The 21577-nt window shown below is 47.1% G+C and overlaps 2 protein-coding genes across 2 annotated transcripts; both read right to left on the bottom strand.

The window, feature by feature from the left end:
- Nucleotides 1-10229: 10229 nt before the first annotated feature.
- On the bottom strand, nucleotides 10230-12158 carry RPL22L1 (ribosomal protein L22 like 1). The gene is made up of 4 exons (XM_013174718.3): nucleotides 12062-12158; nucleotides 11881-11973; nucleotides 11420-11541; nucleotides 10230-10482 (listed from the first exon to the last, which is right to left on the bottom strand). Exons 1-4 carry the CDS (start codon nucleotides 12068-12070, stop codon nucleotides 10338-10340), a joined length of 369 nt encoding a protein of 122 aa, XP_013030172.1. The 5' UTR covers nucleotides 12071-12158; the 3' UTR covers nucleotides 10230-10337.
- Nucleotides 12159-12601: 443 nt separating this feature from the next.
- EIF5A2 (eukaryotic translation initiation factor 5A2) lies at nucleotides 12602-20690 on the bottom strand. The gene is made up of 5 exons (XM_067002077.1): nucleotides 20532-20690; nucleotides 19993-20166; nucleotides 18790-18894; nucleotides 17141-17272; nucleotides 12602-16524 (listed from the first exon to the last, which is right to left on the bottom strand). The coding sequence occupies exons 2-5, from the start codon at nucleotides 20155-20157 to the stop codon at nucleotides 16465-16467; spliced, it is 462 nt and encodes a 153-aa protein (XP_066858178.1). The 5' UTR covers nucleotides 20158-20166; nucleotides 20532-20690; the 3' UTR covers nucleotides 12602-16464.
- Nucleotides 20691-21577: the final 887 nt, after the last annotated feature.

Below are 21577 nucleotides of genomic sequence, written 5' to 3'. Positions count from 1 at the left end.
AAAAGATCAAGTGAGGTGGAAGTCCCTCTTTTGCCCAGGGCGACCGCGTCTTTAACAGCTTTGAAGATCTTTATGGGTTTGAAGACAAACTCACAGGTTTCTTCCTAATTTTCAGCTCATGGCTTCTTGCCTGTTGAGGGATGTTAAACACCTGGAGCTTTTTGGCCTCTAAACTTCAATCGAAATCCAGGAGAAAGGGGATTGCAGCTTGTCTTTTGAGTACCTGTGAAATGTCACTCCTCCAACCATGTTACCCCTCCAAGCTGTTGTTCAAAGCCCTTGAAAATAAATTGTTCTGCAAGTTGAAGAGTTGTGGTCTACCTGGTCCCTGGGTCGTGTGCCTTGCTCCGTCACCTCTCCCGCCCCAGGTCCCTGTGGGTCCCTGTAGGCCTCTTTGGGTCTCCATGGGTCCGGCACCCAACGCCACAGCAGATTCGCTCTCCACATCTCCACTTAGAGTCTGCAAATGGAAATAAAAAGCCTCTGAAAGAAACTGTAAAAGTCGTTTCTAATGATCCTTTCCGGGACATTTTAAAAAATGAAAAAACCCTCTGCTCCGTCTAGTTAACCAAGGTGCTTTGGAGCCAGGAGACTACTGAATATTTAAAGAACAACATTATTTGCAGCAGTTCATAGCTAATGAATTCTCGATTCATATTTCACAGTAGGTGAAGAAGAAAAGAAAAATCCATTCCCATCACAGCTGCAATATATTTTCCAGCCGCTTGTGGAACAGATTGTGCTCAGCGCTGCAGCCTGAACCACCGGCACGGCTGGCACGGGCACAGAGGTGGTGAGCCTGGGCTAAAGATGCTCTCCGTCCTCTGGCGCTGTCTGGCGTGTCCAGACTGTTGCATATGTTGTCTTTTTAGTATGTTTTTGTAGCTCATCTCACTCCAATGAGTGTTGGGTGGTGGTGGAGGTGCTGGAGGTATCTCCGGCATGTGGCTGGCAAGGAGGCTGCTCTGGGACCCTCTCTTCCTGGGATATTGCAGTGCAATAGGGATGGGAAGGGCTGTAGGGGTGGTTGGGAATGGTGGGGCAGCCTGGCCATGCCTTGCAGGGTGTCGGGACCCCGCTGGCTGCAGATCCACCACCAAGTTCCCCTGGGGGCCACCAGTGAGCTCCACTGTGACCAGGCACCGTTTGCCGCTGGCAGTGAGGGCATGCGTCTTTGCTCTGTGGTTTTTCATGGCACACCCTGGCTGGAAGGAGAGATAAGGAGTGCAGACATCCCAATACGTCTTTCAAAGTGTAAAAAAAAACAGAGCTGGAGTTTGGCCACATCAGGTCCCAGGTTTGTCATCCACCCCGTGCTCTAATTGCGTTAAAAGTGCGCATCTCAGGGGCTGCCAGAGACTCCATTTTCGTATTGCTTTGGCTGGGTGCTCTCCCTTTTACTTCCAGTTCTGCTTTTGCTAAGTGCCTGCAAAAGAAATTAGAGCAAATATTCCCTCATCAGGGCAATGCTTTTTAATTCACTGTGCCTATTTGTTTGTACATGTTAATGCTGCCACCTACGTTGTGCTGCTGGGGACCTTGAGGGAAGGCACAAGGCACAAGGGTCATTAGGAAATTTAATTTGCTGGGTTATCAGCCGTCTTTCATTCGTCCTGGTCCCTTGGATTCGGGATCAGAGGAGAGTGGCATGAACTTATGTTCAGCACAATATTTTAAATATCCCTGTTGTAAACAAGAGCTGGTGTTTACCTCTTTCCCAGCTCAAAGTAAAAGTCAATGTACAATTCCTGTGTGTTATCCTGGTGTGGTGCTTGAGGCTGGAGGACTCCTGGGATGCAGAAAGACTTGGACCAGCCTCTCCAGATCACCGGATTCCTCTTTTCTCCTCCTTGTCCAGAAGAAGCTGCTCCTGGGTCTGCTGGGCACTTAAAATTTTAGGAAAAATATTAATCTCTAACCAGTGAGACAAACTGCCCAGAGAAACAGATCTGGGAGGAAATTTCAATGGTTTGTGTAAACACTTTATCAAAATTGGAGTTTCAGAGGAAGGTTTTCATTTTGGTTAATGAGTCAAGAAATTGCCTGTCAGCCCAATTCCCCAGCTTGAGGTCCTGGAGATCCATCATTTGCTGCTGGGTTGTGCTAGCACTCTTTCCCATAAAGGCAGAATTTGGGGGCAGCTACTTCAGCAAGCAAGCTGGAGCATCCTGCTGGCTTCCGCTTCTGTAGTGAAGTAAAATCCAAGTGCAGACTCTTTAATAGGTGGGTCCTGAAGCATTTAAGCTTCAGTATTTGGGCCTCAGGGTATTGTGAATAATATCTACAGGGTGACATCAATGCCCTTCCCTAAAAATAATAGCAAAAGAGGAATGTGAACGTACAAGTGGATGTGCATGCACATACCGACACCTTCATTCTTAGAGTCAGTTAAGAAAAATACCTAGGGAAATGTAAACCAGTTATGGAAAAAGCACTCAGCTGAGAAAGTACATTGTGCACAGCTGGACCAACGTGCACCAGCTGGGCAAGTCACGCTTTCCATAATTGTGCATTCACCTTACCGTTTTTAATGAGTTTCCCCCCAACACTGCACAGGGACACTTGCAAGGTGTTCATCATGTTGTTCTTTGCTGGAGACCTGGATGCTTTCCCTGCCTTTTCACCTGGCGGTGAGCAGTCCAGAGCAGTCAGTTACAAGGGATGTGTAAAAGCTGAGCGAGCTGCTGCGCCTGCAATAAGCAGAGCAGCTGGCACAACCGTGCCACGGTGGCTGCCCAGCGAGGAGCTGGTCCCCTTCTGGCCCTTGGTCAAGTTGATCTGAGCACATTTTAGGTCCATCAGGTCCTGTTACTGTATTACCGAGATATCAAATCCACCGGTTACCTGAGAACAATGAATTTAGTTGTAGTTGCTCTGGACCAGCGCAGGGAGCTCAGTGACAACCATGCTGTTATTACGAGGGATATTTCACCGCCGGGCACACCTCTGGTTTTTGTGGTTTCGCTTACCTTGGGCTGGGCTGATCTCTGATTGAACCTGTATGTTTCAAGCCCACCTTTTTTTTTTTGGCAGATCTGCTGGCAGAATGAGAGAACAATGGCTCCCAGGCGGGCCTGAGTGCCTTGATCAGCATCTCCTCTCCGTCAGAGTGTGCTGGGACAACATTTTGGCACAGCTGGATGAGGATGAGGTGTCCTGGGTTTGAGCTGCTGCTGGGACTGAGCCTGCACCACCTGCCCAGGGGAGCTGAGGATTTGGGTCATGTCCTGCCTGCGCCGGGGGGTCCTGGGCAGGGCACAGCCGTAGCTCTCTCGGGGAAGACCCGATCTCCTCCCAGTGCAGTAGGGACAGAGCTTGCTGCTCGCTTTACGTGTCGGAAGCAAGCTCTGCCTTTATCACAGCCCAACACGAGGAGTGCATCAGATACGTTGTCAAACCCCCGGGGAAGTTTTGTGAAAAATGAGTGCAGCGCTGCTTAACCCCTGCCTCCAAGCTCAGATAAACCCTCATGCTATGAATTTCAAATTAAAAGATAAACCACAGAGCTCTCCCAAATATCAGGGAAAGCCATGACTTAACTCAGTGCTCTGCCTTGCATGGATTTCCCACTGCATCTCCTTTGTGCGCTGCTCACCCATCCCATGTCAGTCTGATGCTACCCAAGGGCCAGCGTTTGCACTGGGAGGGCTCTCATTATGAGCTCTTCTGGAACAAAAGCTGTTTTTGTTGTTGTTAGCTTGTTTGGTTTTTGCTTGGCTTCTGATTTCATGGGATTGATTGATTTTTCAGTCACCGGGAGAAGCAGGCTCCCTGCTCCAGGTGAGCACAGAAGCTGCAGCTTTACACCGCAAATTCTGCAGCTTGCTTCCTCAACAGATAATTCTGCACCTGCAAAAACATCAGCCGCTCTGTGCCTCTTTATTGTGTTTGTGGGAGGAAAAACAGATCCCCCTAGAGCTTTCCAGCGTGGGTTTTCAGAGCGGCTGATGGTGTTTTGCCATCACTTCCACAGGATTTCTTTTAGCTTCTGTGCATCCCCTCAGTCCACAACGAGGCTCCAGACTGCTTTACTTAAAGGCACTAATATTTCAGAAAAACATAGTTATTTTTCCCCCCACTAACAAGGATGTCAGGGCCCGACCCAGTGCTTGCTGTGCTGCCCCATGAGTGGGGTTCAAGAAGCACAGGGGTGCAGCCGGGGCCGGCCACCCTCAGGCAGATGCGACCCGCAGCAGAGCAGCACTGATCTTTCCCTGGCATAGCTGGTTAATTTGGCTCCATCTTCTGCTGGCTTTGCAGATATACGCCTGCTTTTTAAGAACTGCAAGCCTGGCAATAACTGGTGTTTGAAGAAATAATTGGACATGTGTATGGTAGGAAAGGAATTTAGCATGTTAAACACACAGGTACTAACCCTGGCTTGGGGAAATCCTGAGCAGGGGCTGCTGCCAGCCCATGGGTATGGCCGATGTGCTTCCTGCTGTTCCTGACCCTGCTGAGGGGGTCCTGGGGTCCAAGACCCCGCACAGAGCCCAACACTGTTTTTTTACCATGTGTTTTGCTCAGAGCTTCAGCCCTTGGAATGACATGGTTTCCTGAAACTGCTGCCTGGGTTTAAAATCTGAATTCATTTCTATCTCTCCTGCCAAGAAGAGTTAGGAAATACTACTCCTTAAATTGTGGAGGAGTGAAAAATATTTCAATATGCAATGGTTTTTAAGCCAATATCATGAATTTTCGTGCCCTTCCGTGGCTCTCGAGCGCTGTGCCTCAGCAGCGCAGCTCGTGAAGAGCTTTCTTGCGGCGAGCCTGGCTGAGGCGCAGAGGACAGCGTGCTGTGCCTCTGGAGGGTCAGCGGTCCCTGCTGTGCTCTACAGCAGCATCCCCATTCCTGAGACTACCCAGAGAAAAGAGGACTTGATCCCTGTCCCTATCAATGCCTCCAATCCCACACCTCGAGGTGCAGGAAATGGTGGGGCCTGCGGCGTGCTGGTGGCAGCTCCCTCCTGCTTTGGGCGTCCCTCTGACCACCCCCTTTCGGCCAGCCCTTTCTGACCACCCACAGCTCTGCACATCGTTTCTGCCAGCCCCACACCGTGCCCAAAGCCAGGTGCCATGGGGGGGCTCGTGCCCTCCCCAGGGCCCCAGCACCCCAGGCTGGGACGGGGAACGGGTGACGGGGAAAGGCCTGGAAGCTCTGCAGCTCCCGGCCCGCTGCATCAGCAAAAACCATCGCTATCTTCGAGCTCGTTATCTGCCAGCAGTGTAAATATTTTCTAAACGAGCTGGAAGGAGGAGGGCTGATGAATACATTTTTGCAGGAAAATGTTACAGAGCTGGGAACAGGGACTTCTGAGCACCCCCTTATCTCTGCTGGCCGAGAGGAGCAGGCAGGGGCTGCAGGCTGGAGAAGTGCGCCTTGCCCTTCTGTACCAAAACGAAGGATTTCAGCCACCTGCTCCCGATTCCAAAATTGGCACACCTTGTATGTATTATTCAGTGCTGCCTTTCCTCATCCTGTCCCAAGTAATGCTGTTGTTGGCTTTGGCACCAGGAGGGGCGGCTGGTGTGCAGGGCACTGGAGCTTCTCAGTGCTCCAATGTGCGCACCATAGGACCAGGAAAAAACAAACAAACAAACAAAAAAAACCACATGATCCCGTTTAAAATCACCACCAAAACCCTAACATAAAGACAAGAGCACTGTAACACAACCGAGACTTGTATCACACGTGGTACTTGCTGTTGTGGGGAGGGAGTGTTTAAACTGTCTTGCCAAGTTAAACTACTCAATTGAAAAAGATTTGTTAACAGAGTATTAAAGCATTTCTCTGTTAATTGCTTATTTAAATGCAGCTTGGATGGACAGCAACTACAAATCCTTCCCAGCTGGTGGCTCCTCGGTGCTTTGTGAGCTTAAGAGGCCCCGGAGCACAGGGATTCGGGTGCCAAGAGGCACTGGTGCAGATTTAAGGCTGGAGGGGGCCTGGAGGCAGCACCCTGCCCTCTGCCTGGGGGTGTCACCTGCCTTGGGGCTGTTCCAGGGCATGTTTCTGACCCTTTTGCCCCCTTTATCACTCCTCTCACCTCTGCTTTGTGCTCTGCAGCAGCATTTCTCTCAAGAAACGGCTCTAGCAGGAGCTAGGGCTCAGGTATCAGCTGTGGTTTCAGCACAAACCTAGAAGTGGTTTTGTGCGAGCATCCTGCCCAAAACGTGCGTGCCCCAGGGGAAGCGTGTGCTGGGAAGCCGTATCGATAGGGACAGAGGCGATGTGGAAGCGGTTTCCAAACGCAGCAGATGCTCACCACCACCTCCCTGGCGGTCCCCAGTTCCCTCCACCACGGGATGCAGGGCGCTGTGCCTGGGCACCCGCTGGAAAACCAACCCTTCCTTGGGGCGAGCACTTCTCCAGCCCGTATTTGTGTGCTGCTGTGAGGGCAGAGCCCAGGGCTGCCAGAGGAAACCCAACGCGGCAGCGCGAGGAGGCTTTCGGCCCATCTGATCCCCGCGATGCGATATCTTCCTTTTGTTTTGGTCCTTAAAAAGAAACATTTTATCCGTGTTTTTGTCTATATTCGGCGTAATCAGATCACCCCCTCCACCGAGGCTCATTTCCTGCCGCTGGGTACATTGAAGCTATTATTATTTGTTTTTCCATGGGCCTCTCTGTTTCTAATTACTTTTCGCTGATGTTACGTGAATATGTTGAGTCTGTGCCACCGTTAGTACCTGCCAAATGCTGGCTGTACTATACGCAGTAGTGCCCCAGCACATTTCCAGACATTTCCTGCTATTAGTTACCTCCATTTCTGACCTTACTACTTTAGGATGTATGATTAAAGATAATTTCTGATGGGCCAAAAGGGCAAGTGGGCAGAAAGCATACAGGAATGCAAGGACATCTAGAAGTAACTTTTACTAATAGTAGTTAGGTTTGGTGATTGTTTTTTTTCTCCTTTTTTTTTTTTTAATGGAAGTCAATGAGAGTTTTGCTGCACTAGAGATAAAAAATCTCTATATGCTCACATATAAATAACTTACATGGAGCTGCTACCGCTGCTCTGGCAACAGCTGCTTAGCTCTTTCTCTTAGAAATCTCCACTCCACTTTTTTATTTGCCAAACACTGAAATTTTCCACGTGCGGGAGGTCTCTCCTAAACCGGTTTTATTTGGAAGAGCCCAGCAGAAACATTTTTTGAGAAATGAAAGGGGGAAATGTTTATCTTGAAGGAACGGGGGGTGAAAATTACATATGTAACATTCGTATAATTTCATCTAAATTAAAGCCATTTAAGACTTACGGTGCAATTGCACTCCCAAGCTGCAGGCCGAGGGCTTTTCAAGCTGCTCGGGCTCCTCTCCCTTTCACAACAAAGACCAGAATTGGCCATTTAGCAGCAGGGTCCAGCTGGAAACAACACCTGGCAGCTCCCCGGCCGCTGAGCCAGTGCAGCAGAGCTGCCATGCTCAGACTTGTGTGCTGCCAGGGGACAGACATTAAAACGTGGATTTTTTTTTTATATTGTGTTTTTTATTTTTTTAAAGCTAGATGTGATTCTAATCTGGATTATTTTAATGAGCTTCCTTATGTGAACAACAACAGGCTCTGCTTCCTGGCCTGCCACCTGCATCATACCTGGCCTCTTCAGCTGTGAAACGGGTGAAATTATGAAAAAAAATCATCAATTTCCAGGTTTTTCTAAGGTTGTCTTCTTGTCTGTGCAATTCAGGTTTTTTTTTTGTTTGTTTGTTTTGTGTTTTGTTTTTTTTCCCCCATGAAACCCCAAGGAAGAAAAGGAGTTCCCAGACTCCATCCTCACTGCAGGTAAGCTCGGTGACTAATACAACTCTCACAAGCACTTTGGCGGTTTTCCTCAAAAGCTAGCCATGAAATAAATTGCCTTGCTCCAAATCCCAGGTGTTGTTTTCCTGTCTTTTGTCTAATGATAATGTGTGTCTGTTGGGCTGCGTAACTACACACTGCTTTAAAAGGACGGAAAGATAACAAGGCAGCATGATCCTATTAGCTTTGATTTTGTTTGTGGTTGTTACATTTAATCAGAACAGTTTTGTTGTGTCAGCCCACTTTAAAGGGTGTACTGTCACATAAAAGCACAACTCTGAAAAAACAGGTGGAGATGTATTTTGAAATACAACTGTTAGTCACGGTATTTGTTGCTTAACTAACTTAGTGCAGCAAAGAAAACAAACCGTGGTTGTGTTGTTTTTTTTTCTCAAATATTTGCAGCTTGACTATAAAAAAAAAACAAAACAATGCTGCTGCTTCAGCATAGCTTCCAATCCTATAACCACTTTTAAAAAGCATTAACAGCCTTTGGGATTTCCAGTAAAGAAAGCACATGGCCACCTTCAGGTGCTTCAAAATCAACAGAGAGGATTACATGCCTAATGTGAAGCGGTTCACGGCTATTTGCTTTGCAGGAAGCAAAGGAGCAGTATGTATTTAAAGGGCCGTGATAAACAGTATTCTAGACTCCTCCAGTTTTAAGTCTACGTTTATTCAACACAGAAGCCTCGAGAGAAGAGTGCCTGGAAGCTGGCAGTCTGCAGCCTCAGCACCTGGAACAGCCATCGGTGCTGGAAAGGTAAGCTTTGTGCTCAAAGCATCAGCAGCAACACTTCCCTCGGAGCAGCAGACACCCCAGGTGACACGCTTGCTGCTGGCTTGTGCCATTTTCTCTGAAAAGAAATTCCAAAGCAGCACTCTGGTATGATCCAGTTCCCTAGATCAGGGGCAGGACTTCAGGTGTTTTTTTCAGGTGTTTCCACTGAAGTAAAGCTCTGCATGCACGAGCAATGAAATAATTAGCACTGCAGCCAGCGGCATACCCTGCTCCCTTATTTCTGCTGGTTCTAAAACAGAAAAATGAATAGAAGAAACAACAAAATAGCGATTACCCAAGTAGCTGTGGTTCAGCTGCTGCATTCTCTTATCTCCCTTGGCCCTGCTTCAGGAACAGCTGTTCAAGCAAATTGAAAAATGACAAACGAGACCCCAAGGCCTTTGACGACATTTATCTCCCCTTCTGTACTTTTCATTTACATTTAGGTAGCACCAGAGGGTGTCGTGCGGCTGTTAATACATTGCTTTGTGCTTTGGCAACTCTCTAGTCTGTCTTAAAGGTTTGCCTGCAAAAAGAATGCTGGAATAATCAAAAATTCATGAGGAAATTAAACAATTCAGTAGGCAGGCTTCAGCTTAAACTAGCAAACTTGTTCAAGCAGAAAGTTTGGTATTACAGCCCATATGCATCCCTATCTTACACTAAACAAATGTGGCGTTACTAATTCCACAGTGAACTCTACCTAACCCCATCGTTTCTGCCTTTAGGTGTTTGAAAGCCCACTCTACATGGCTGATCCAAAGGAACTGGCTGCCTCCTAACAGCCTGTGAGTAAATTCAACGTTGCACTGGAACCCAATTAATCATTCTAATTACCACCACAAGAAGCCTACTCCCAGCTTCATAGAAATGAACGTGCAACTGCAGGCTCACAAGCACTTTTTTTGGTAGTGAAAAATAATCAAATTTCTCTTTATAATAAACATGAACTGATGAACTGGTTCCTAAAATCTGGAGTGATTTAGTTCCAATGCAGAAGCTACTTACACTAGGATTAAACAAATAGTCCCAGAATTCAAATATAAGAACCATAAAACACGTGATCATCAAAGTAGAAATACCTATATGGATTTAATGGTGTCACTCACTGACATTAAAGCACATTTCATTTCTTCCTTTAATATTTGTTTTAGGTAGGTGCTGGTTAATGAGATTTGTCTCTTATCTCCTTACATGTCAGTTACAAGATTTGTTAGTGAGATTTGTATTTATTTGTTATATTCCCATTTTACTTGTGGTTAGACATAGGAATTTGACAACCAATTAATGATTTAGATAAATCACATGGAAATAAAGTCTTGCTCTGTTAAAACATGCAAGTTTTTTTTAATAATTAAAAATATACTTTTATTAAATATTGCATCGACTCCACATTAAGTTAAACAAACAGCTGGCACTTTTACTCAAAAAGCTCTAGCATGTTTTGTACAAGTATGATTAAACAATGATGTCCTACATTTTGACTGGGTGAAGGGCTCAGTTCTGCTTTTCCACCTGGACTTCCATTGATGCCATGCTGAATAGCCCTCACTTCTAGCAATAGAAATACAACTGCAGATCAAATGATTCCCCCTGCTGTCCCGTAATTATAATTTAAGAAAAAGGCTTGAAAACTATCCACACTCCGTCCAACAGAGTACAAAATCTTTATTCACGAATAAGTTAAGTGTTCTCATAAATAGATGTTCTATCTTTTTTGTACACTGTAGTAAGTATAAAGGTAAGCTACATCATTCCTCAGATTCTGATCCTTCTTCATCTTGACTGATTTGGAAGTAGCGTAGCTCATACGTCTCCTTGTCAGATGCAACCACACGAAGCCAGTCACGAAGGTTGTTCTTCTTGAGGTACTTCTTTGTGAGGTATTTCAGGTACCTTAGAAACATTAATTATACGTTAGAACTTTGTCATTTCGCAATCCTGACTGCAATTTGAACTCCACCCAAGACATGGTCTATCGGGGCAACAACGACACTTTTACATGCTGAATTTTTCAGGGAGTAACTCAACACACTAATTGTATCAAGAAATCAAAAATTATCACGTGTAATAGATAATAAACCTACATCTTCATTCCTGATAATATAAAAACTTATTATTTGTTGCATTTTGACCGAATAGCTCAATGCCAGTAACTCCAGACTACTAAGAAATAGCTCTAAACCATGTTTAATGCAATAGATACTGGGGCATCGGTATCAGAAGAAAAGAAATGAGGGTGTGGGGAAGGAACTGTACCCCTAAATCAATGTAGTGATCTACTGCGTGCCCTAGCACACTAAGCAGATCAAGGCCTCATTTGACTTCAGGGGTTCTCTTGCCACAACACATACTGTGCACACATACCTTTTAGAATCGTTATGGCACAGGCAGGGCCCCCTCCCACCAGCCCGGGCTGCCCAAAGCCCATCCAACCCGAACACCTTCAGGAATGGAGCATCCACAGCTTCTCTGGGCAGCCTGGGCCAGTGTCTCACCATCCATACAACTAATTAATTAATAAACAGGCACCCATCACATGAATTCAGCTATGATTTTTAAAGCATATCTTTCCTCGTTACACTGTTAACAAGCTATATAAAGCCTCTCCATACCAGTAAGTCTGTATTAGAGAAACACTGATTTGCAGTGAAGCCCTAAACTTTAAGAAACGTGTTTTAATACCTGATCTTGTAAGTCCGTTGGAACTGTCTTTCACTAATACCAACGTGTGTTACAAAGATCTAAGCTAACACCTTCTCTGTACACATTAAAAATGCGTCAGATCCAACAGATCACTGTTCAAAACCCACAGACAGTAGTTGAGACAGACCTTTTAGAAAACTGCTTCTCAGATGTCACCGTGATCTTGTTCTTCAAACGCTCAATGTGAACGGTGTTTCCCAAGTTTCCCGTTTTTCCATTGACCTTAACCTTCTCCTTTAGGAACTGTTCCTGTTTCAACAGCAGAGAAGAAACAGAACACTAGGGAATGGCACCCTAGGTATGAACTAGGGAAGGGACCCTAGCCATGGAGCAACGTTAAAAATGACCATAGTAAACGTCCATAACGCAGTAAAATTTATTTATTTATTTTGAATTGCACACTGTAAAAACACCCACATGAAGAAAGGGTTCAATTTAAAATCAATGGATAGGTTAAAAAAAAAAAAAAGTCTATAAACTAAGCTTAAGCCCAGGAACCTTTCGAAACCCGCCGATTAATTAAAGAAACGTTGATTTGCGACTCCCCAGCCCCCAGCCGCCCCGCAGGCCCAGGCCTTCGCCACTTACAAAGTTCCCGGAATCGAAGATCCCATCTTCGACAGGGTGGGTCAAGTCGAGGCAGAATTTCCACGTCGCCTTCTTAGCCTTCCTGTCCTTTTGCTAAAAAACAATAAAAAAATAAAAACTCAGTAACGACGTCAGCGAGCACGCCGCGACCCTCAGCTCCCCCCCCACCCCCGCCGCTCACCGCTCCCATGCTGCCGCCGCCGCGGCCTGCCGCCGAAAGGCCGGCGCCGCTTCCGCTCCCGCCTTTTATAGCCGGCCCGACGTCGTGACGTAGCACGCAGCTCGGCACGGCGCGTCTGCGCGGCCGGGGGATGCTGGGAGGGCGGGGCTGGGCGCGGCCCCTCAGGTGGTGTCCCCGCACCCCCCCCCCCCCCCCCCCCCATACCCCCCTCACAGAGGAGTCAGAGGCTGAGCGCAGCGAGTCACCTCTTTATTGTCAGTAATTGTCAGTAGGAACAGGAACGACAGCGTTTCTTCCTCTCGTACAATTCTAGGCCGAGCTGCTCGAGCGTTAAAAAAAACAGTGTTCGTCACCCGGCAAGCACAGGGGCCGGCCAGCAGCGACAAGGAGGGCGCCGAATGGGCGCCTGACAGAAAAGCTGCAAACACCACGGAACCACCACCCAACCCTCACCCAAACCAACAGACCCTGCCCAACAGACCCCATAACCATAAGCTCCCCACCTCACACACCGCCCCATAAGGGCAAGCACGGCTCAGCTCCCCCACAACACCGAGATCTTTTATTATTTCTGGAGCAAAACAGACACCGACATTTTTCACCTCGTTGGTGCGGTATAAAACAACGCATCTGCTAAAACAAACACGCGTGGAGCCGGCACCACAGGGACCAACGTTCCCTCGGGTGACGGCTCTGACAGGGCTTGGGTCCCCTGCAACCAGGGGACGCCTCCCCAGGCTCGCGCCGGGGCACAGTTACAACACACAGCACAAGGACCGAGAACAGGGGTTTCAGTGATACACAGCAAACATTTAGATCAGCTCAGCGGCTCTAAGCTCACACGGCGAGTTACTCCCAGAGCCAGACACCATAGGGCCGGACCCGCAGGCGGCGAAGAGGCTCCGAGGATCCCGGCGCGCCGAGCTGCTGCACGCTCCTCCGCGCTCCACGACACCCGCAGGAGCCCGCGCCTTCGGTGGCTTCCCAGCGTGAGATGCACGACATATCCTTTACGAGGTCTTTTTATCCTGAAGTTTATTCTACTGTAACAAACTACATTCTAATTAACCAAAAAAAGTGGGATTTTATTGAATTTTGAATTCTGTGAGACTGACCTGCAGTAACCATAAGAGTTTCAACTGTCAACAAATTTGACTTCTTTACAGATTCTGTAAAATTACCTGTATTGTGAAGCTACAGACTGTGCACCGTTTCTTGGTACGTTATGGGTTAGAAAAACCTGCAAGAGGCTTGAAAGCAGTTACATTAAAACAATGAAGTTCAGCTAACTCCTTAAAAAAAAACAGCCCTGAGAACATGGCTCAACTAGCAAGAGCCTAGTTGAAAAACCACCATTATAAGCAAAAAAGTAGAAGGATCTATTGAAATCTTGAAATATTATGTGCCAACATTTGAGGCAGGAAACACTGCAGTCTTTCCAATTCTGTAAAGTAGCATGAGAAACTCAATGGATTGGAGCCATAAAAAAATGCATCATTATTTGGAGTGGAAATACTTTGCTTTGCTTCCTAGTCTTCTCAACCTTTATTTTAAGCAATTGCAGCAGCTTATAGCTTTCCGTTTTGACATAATTTGTTTTAAGATGTTAAAGACAGTACTACAAAACAAGTAGATGGATAACGTTTGTTTTAAAGTAAAGCTATGAAAGAGGAGTTTCCCTAAGCATTTGGTTAGGAATCTTACAAATACACATCTAGATGGACTACTGATCACAAGCAAACTTTGTTGCAAATTATTCTGACAGCAGACAGACACCTTGGAAAAAAAAAGTCTCAAAGATTTGTTCTAATTTAGAAGCAACGTTCAACCTTACTGAAACTTGGAGATTATACTTAAGACTCATGCTTATGTATTATTACCTATGAGAAACTTCATGCATGACAAACCAATGCTACGCACTTCCGTAGTGTTTGAAGTGCTTCACAAAAGACAACTAAGTATATAAGAACAAACCTATACTGAAGTACTGAATCATTTAAGTCTTGCAGAACTGAAGGTTGCAATAGGACATCCTTAAGTCCCAAGGAGGGCTCTTCCAGCAAGCTGGAGGTCATAAAACCTGGATCTTTAGATTGCTGCAGTACCTGAAAACTCCATTCAGACCAGAAGCCCACTTGTAGAAACAGGTTAAGAAACAGCCCAGAAAACTTACAGTCTAATTAAATACCTAGACTGTGGGCCAGTGGTATCAAATACCTGTCTTCCAAGAAGGTTTCCGGGGACTGACCGGCACCTGAAAGTGGACTAAAGCCCCACCAGAATGAGAGCAAATCCAAGTCTCGTAGACTTCAAGCATTTTTAGAAGCATTTATAGCACAGCAACAGCATTAGAGCTTGCCTTAGTATGACACAGCAACCTCTGACTTCCCGTGTGACAGCTGATCACAGAGATCAGCCTGCTATTAAGACCACAATCAATGGTTTAGTCTCCTCCAAACCATACAAAGCCTGTCCCTCAGATACCAGTATGATGGAGAGGCAGAAAGGAACATAGCGCAGACTACCTTCAACTCTTAAGCATGTCCTTAGAAACCACCATGAATTCCTTTCAATCTCTTGCTTCCACAGCTTTTTTTTAAAAAAACTCTTATCACTTCAGTCAAGGCGCTATTTGTAGAGTTCACCTGCAACGTGCATTGTGCTAGGCAAGAGCATGCAGCAGTATCCTACTTCTGCCAGGTGTCCCAGGTAACTGTGCTTTATTACCGGAGTATGTTTGTTTATTGCTGTCTTTACCTTCATTGAACTGCTCTCCCTGTCGTAAGAGGTCTATGACCTGACATGTTTTTGCCACCTATGTTAGGCTTCTGAGGCTTGCTAAGCCCTATCACACTACATACGAGGGCTGTTCAGGACAGTTGCCGTGAGCCCTTTGGGGATTAGAGTACATACTATTAAACCAAAAACATTTTAAGCGGTTAACAGCAGTGTGAAGTCTGACTTTCACCGCCAATAGAGTTTGAATCGCGCAGGCTGCCCAGGGCAGCATGCAGTGTGTTTACAAGTTCTCCTCCATCTGCTAATAGCTGCTGAAGCTTAAGGCAAGTCCACGAAACAGTTTACCCACTGTGAGGGGAGGTTTGAGCCATGGGCTAAGAAGTTTCCCACTCCTGAAGAGTCAGTAAGTCTTAGAATTGAAGTCGAATGCCATAAACAGGAGTAGGCTAGTTATCCTTCCGTGACTAGTTCTGAAAAGCTTTATGTTTGCCTATTAAGCTACTAAATAGTTAGAGGCATGCATGTGTTTTAATGACTCAGCTCCTATGGATAGGAGCTTTCTAAACTATGTAGCAATTTACTTTTATAGTTAAGCCACGGTTGTTCAGTATTGTCTGTCAAGTCTATATTTTGAAAATACAATAATTCTACTCTTTTTTTTTAAAAAAGAATCACATGCATTTAGTTTAGGCTCGATGCTACAATTTGTCCCACTTTTTGAAAAACATGTGGTCCTTGTGCTACAAAAATATGGTCTGAACCTGAAGATTAAAACCTAAAGCTGGAAGCACTGCAACAGATTCCCATGGAGTTTGTCACCCTTTTATAGTTTAAGATAAATACAATAAAGGAAAGCAATTGAACTGCATTTTTCTATTTTTTTTTTTCAAGTCTGACAAAGGCCTCGAGTGAAAGTCTATAGCTTTAGCATCCATTCTCACCTTTGTGTCCCCTTGACCTATCTATGTCTTATCTACCCTATACTCCAACTGCCTGCCTAAACCACAGGTAGGCTTTGACACCATTTTAACATTACAATAAGCCAACGAGTTGGCAAAGAAGAATACAGAGGTAATACAGTTAAGTTGCACATGGCCACTGGGGCTTGGTCAAGCCAGCTGGCATTTTTGATCACTTGAGTTTCTTGGTCTAAAATTTGTGATTGGCACCTACAGTTCTGCAAGAGTCCCAATCCACAAAATACTTAAGCTTAAAAAAAAAATTGCTACTTTTATTGTCAGTTCTATCTAAACATGTCAAGAAAAATACTATTTGTGCTCTAGGTCACTTTATAATCCTAGATACCTACTAGCTTATCTAAAAGCCCCTGAATACTGAATTTTGTCTGTTCATACAGACAAACACTGTTTTGCTCAAGCAAATAAAAATATATCCACTAGTAACACCTGATTGGTTTCTTAGATCCATAGCCGAAACCCACAGGAATGTTAAAATAGTTACAATTAGGAAATTAAAGTCTCAGTGATTTTGAAAACTGCCAGTTAGCCTGCAACACTAATCCAGAATCCAGCACTGCTTTTTAACAATTCAAAAAAGAAATGAGGTTGCTTGTGAAGGCCAGAGCTTTGGTGACAATCAGAACCAAATTTAAAGATCTGTGGTTTGTCCAGACCTGAGCAGTTGCCCGGGGCTGGCGATCCTCTTTATTTGCAAGGCTTTATGGCTACAGCACATTCTTCATTCATTGCACTTATGACGGATATCTGGAAGAAAAAGACAAGCAGGTGAGTTCCAACCCTTGACAGAAGAGCTGCTCCTAAAAGTTACAGACATTCACACTATCATCTATCCCATCTCTCATTTGAGAAGAAAGGATGCTGAAGCTGGCAAAATTAGCAGATGAGACTATTGTAGTTTTATAATCAAAACAAAGTTGCTTTCAGCAAAAGAGCCAGCATTAAAGCTTTTGACATCTGAAGGGTACTAAACTATTTCCTTCCAAACAAGCTAGACCTTTCTAGTGCAAGACCTAAGCACATCAAGGCTTGTTTTTCAGCTTTAAGCTGTTTCTATAGCCCAGATTACATCAAAGCTTTATACAAGGAGTGGAAGCTCCAATTTACACTGCGTGGACAGCACTGTTAGGATTTATCTAGACGTTCAAAACCCCCATATCACTTCACTGTCAACTCAGACGGGTTTCGGTGCCTTATCGACTGCTCCAACACAGAAGTCCTTCTGCATCTCAAAGGACCGATTCCCATACTTCTAACCCTCTCTTCATGAACAGATACAAACAGTTGATATTAGAATATGAGTTCTTCATTGTACAGTCAAGTGCAATTAACCACAGCTCTTGTCGTCTGCTTTGTTCTGTACCTGCACATCTTCATTGGCATTGAACTTTCCTTCAATTTCTTTGCCCAGATCACCTTCTGGCAACTTTAGATCCTCACGAACTTCACCACTTTCTGTCAGCAGGGAGAGATAGCCGTCCTGAATACCTATCAGCTGTGAAGAGAAGTTCATTTTTAGGAAGTTTAACATTAGTGCGCACTAGCAAGCAACAGCCGAAGATAAGCAGAAGGCACAGCTAACTGTTACAACCTCAGTACTAAAGAATTAGTGTAACAGTTAAAAAAAAATAATTCAAGTCAATTTAAACAACAGATTAAATCACCAGAACCCTGCTGGTTATTTCCTAGTATGTAGGGCACTGCAAAACTCTTCCTTGTGATTTACAAGATGCCTGCTTCCAGGTCACCAGATCAGCTTTTTACATTTGCAAATTAGAAGCAATAACTGGAACGGTGTTCTCTGAACAGCATTGCTTTTAGAAGGTGTAGCAAGTACGTAATTGTTGAACTGTAAACTCCAATACCTTCATTTGTACAATGAGATACTATCATTTATTTTACAGGCCAAGGAATAAATAAGGGAACATCCCCTAGACTCTAGACCACTGTTATAATGCTGTATTCAACCAGATTGAAAGCCTGAGCTAAAGGAAGAGCTCTTTTGACAGAGCAGGTTAGGGTACCTGTAACACATTACAGTAAATCCAAAAGGCAGCCCTAACAAGTCTGAAAACCAGCAAGAATTTCAGTAGCACTAAGGGCCCAAGAACATGAGAGAAAGACCACCAAGATCACACAAACAACCCCTTGGAAGCTCTGAGCCCCAAGACAGGCTCATCGTGTTTTAACCGAATCAACTGTTCTGAAGAGCTGCTAACACTCTGAACTTTGGCTTTGTTGAGCAACTGCAGCTTTCCCACCGATCGGGATGTACCAGCTCCCAACCAGAACTACCCCACTACTCCCAAGACAAAGGGAAGATGGCTGAGACATGACAACTCAACCTGAATTAAGCCGCTTTTAAGAGCGTACTGTCTGTATCACAGGAAGTGTTACAGAAGCCTGTCAAATTCCCTCCATACATATGCATTTCAGAGATTACCGAAAGTACTTGAGCTCAGCTAAAGCCAGCTCCTGCACAAGAAGCAGATAGCACCACAGCAAGTTAGTACTGGCATCAGACATGGCTTAAGAGTGTTTTGTTGATTCACCTATGTAAGGGTGAAATTGTGAATGCTAATATATGCTTAAATTCACATTTATGTGAAATACTAGTCATCCTTTAGATAGCAATAGTACCTAATAGTAGGGGAACCTCTCTCTAAAGGACGCCAGTATCTCAAAGAATAGAAAAGTGACCTTACAATATCAACTAGAAGAAATGCTGTTCCAAATTACAGCTGTTACCTATCATTTCTAAAGACTGCTGCATGAGGCTGGTGGTACAGGGAGCAGCTCTCCCATCCAGTGAGCTCCAACAGTTCAGTAAATGCTACTGGCGCAGCAATGCCCCACTGAGACAGCCAAGTGTGCCAAACCATTAGTTCTCTATCTTCTGGCAACAGTACCTTACTAATTGACAGACAATTTGGGGGTGAAGATAGTTTACTTGTGGTATTGGGAGTTTTACGCTTTTCAACGTGTGGGAGGACACAGTGACTATTAACTCACTTGGTAATCATTCCTCTTGATGTTTGGAACATCCATGTTATGAGTCGATGGGCAAATATCTTCGTATTTCTTACCATTGAAGATATCGATACCAACCAAATGGACCTACAAGAAAACAGAAATGAGATCGGTCACCTTTTGTCCTAGAGAAGCAAGATTGCACTGCCATCAGTACCACTTGTCCCACGCACGTTTCTTTTTTTAATTTTTATTTTTTTAAAGAGATCACATGAAACAGACAAAATTCTGCCTAAACCCGCTGCTTGCTGTATGAGAGCAGCCCAGGCCCTGAGAGAAGGCCTCAGATATCCCTTCGCAGCCCATTACAGAAGATCACCCAGTGAGTTATCTCACACAGCCATGGCCTACCCAAGTCCTACGATACAAGCTAAAGTGCAGCATGGTACAGGACTGTTAAAAGAATATTTCTTTCAGGCTCTAGCTGTTCAGAGAAACAGAACAGAGACAACGTGAGGGGTAAGGAGAACAGAAGAGGAGGCCATGCACTGAGATTAAAGCAGCTCCCACTCCCCTGGCAGTCCGCTACAGCTCGCACTTGGATTACTGGGTTATCGGCTCCTCTCCCCAGCTCCTTTCACTTTTGCAACGGTTTCAATATCTAAGAATACAGGAGAGCCTAATAAAACGAGCCAAAAAAGGCAAAGGGAGGGAGAAAGCGCAAAAAAATGGTAAGCGCTTGGTAGTGAGAGCTCCAGCTTTTGACTTTTAACAAGCCTGGTTCTTTTTGAACTCTCGATCCCCGCCACGAAGCCTCACACCCACCACGAAGTCACGCTGCTGCACAGGCCCGCAGCCCTCACGTCCCCACCGGGAGGGACGCGGGAGGGGGGACGTGCTCCGCGCCGAGGAAAGGGAAGCAGCGGCGGCACGGCAGGGTGGCAAAACAGGGCCGTGGAGGCCCGGCGAGGCAGCGGCTGCGTGCCTGGCGTTATGTAAGGGAGCGGGGGCACCTCCCGCGGGCGTGCTGCTCGGCTCGGCGGGCCTGCCTCCGGCACCGCGGGGCTCTGCCGGGGCTGGGGCAGAGCAGCACGACCCCGCCACGTCTCACCAGCCCGCTAACTCATTTCAGGGCGCTGGCACGGAGGGAACGAGCCCAAGCCCATTACGCCCAACGGTGCTGCCCCGTCCCCAAAGCCCTGCGGTTTTTGGGGGGGGGGGGGTGTGCGCCGGGGAAGCGCTCACCTTGGCGTGGCCGTGCTTGCCCGTCTTGGAGGTGGACATCTCGACGATCTTGCAGGGGCGCCCCTTGAGCACCACGAAGCCGTTCTTGCGCAGCGCCGAGCACTGCATGGGGTAGGTGGACGAGGCGCCGGCGTCGCCCGTGGTGAAGTCCAGCTCGTCGGCCATGGCGGCGGGCTGCGGGGAAGGGGGGGGGGGGGGGGGGGGGGGAACGGGGGGCGTCGGCACCGAACGGGGACACCGGGACCGGGTTGGGGGGGGGGGGGGGGCAGCGCCATGGCGGCGCCACGTGCCCCGGTGGGGCGGCGCCACGTGCCCGCACCCCCCCCCGCACCCCTCTGTACCCCCCCCCCCCGCACCCCCCTCGCTAACCCCCGGCACCCCCCCGTTATCCCCTCCCGGTCCTCCCCCGCCACGGCCCAACCGCCCGCCGGCCGCAGCCGTTAGCCCCGGGAGGGCGATGGGGAAGGGGACGGGCAGAGGGGAGGGTTATGTGGGGGGGTTATAAGGGGGGCGGGGGGGTTACAGGGGGCGTCCGTTACCTGTCGGGGCCGGGGCCGGGCGGGGGCAGGGCGCCGCGCACACGCGCCCGAGCACTGCGGCGGGAAGGGCGGCGGGCAGCGCGCGCACCTCGCCCCGCCCCCCCCCCGCCCGCTTCCGCCCCGCTTCCGCCCCGCTTCCGCCCGCCCCGCGCCCGACGGAGGGGGGCGTGGCTTCGCCCTCAGGCCCCGCCCACACGGGCGGGGCCTGAGGGCGAAGCCACGCCCCCCCCCCTTGCCGCCCCGGCGGCCTGACGGGGCGCTGAGGCGCCGCCGCGTCCTGCCGTGAGGCGGGTTACGGGCGGTGGTGTTAGCCGTAAACGCGGCGCTGCTTAATTAAATACATCGCTGTAACCGAACGTGACACTGGCTGAATTAAATATATCGCTGTAATTGAACGTGATACTGGCTTAATTAAACGTACCGCTGGTACCGAACGTGATGTTGGTGTGAAATGTGTTGGTATTGCGTGGGTGGTGTGGCCGTCGTGTGTTGTGTGGGGTTGCTGCTGCTCTGTGTATTGTTAATTGCATTAGGACTATTACACAGGAATAGTATAGGAAGTTGTAATATAATATAGTATCATATAATTACATTTATATAATTTAAATAATTAGCATTGTAACACATAATTTATACACTAATAATACAGGCTGAATATAATATATACTAGTAATAAAGGCCGAATATCATAGAATCACAGAATCCCAGAACCATTAAGGTTGGAAAAGCCCTCCAAGACCCCCTGCTCCAACCGCCCCCCTCCCACCACCATCAACCACTGAACCGTGTCCCCAAGCACCACGTCCAGCCTCTCCTTGAACACCCCCAGGGACGGTGACACCCCCACCTCCCTGGGCAACCCGTCCCAACGCCTGGCTGCTCTTCCTGAGAAGAAATGGCTCCTCGTTTCCAACCTGAACCTCCCCTGGCGCAACGTGAGGCCATTCCCTCTGTAATGAAGGCTGCTTTCAAAATAAAACAAAACAAAACAGGTTTAAGTGCAAGGGTGTGGTACCAGGCCTAGCAGGGCCATCTGGGGGTGTTCA

This window comes from Anser cygnoides, chromosome 9 (genome assembly GCF_040182565.1).
Source record: "Anser cygnoides isolate HZ-2024a breed goose chromosome 9, Taihu_goose_T2T_genome, whole genome shotgun sequence".
NCBI lineage: Eukaryota > Metazoa > Chordata > Aves > Anseriformes > Anatidae > Anser > Anser cygnoides.
This window is presented reverse-complemented; position numbering and strand designations above follow the sequence as displayed.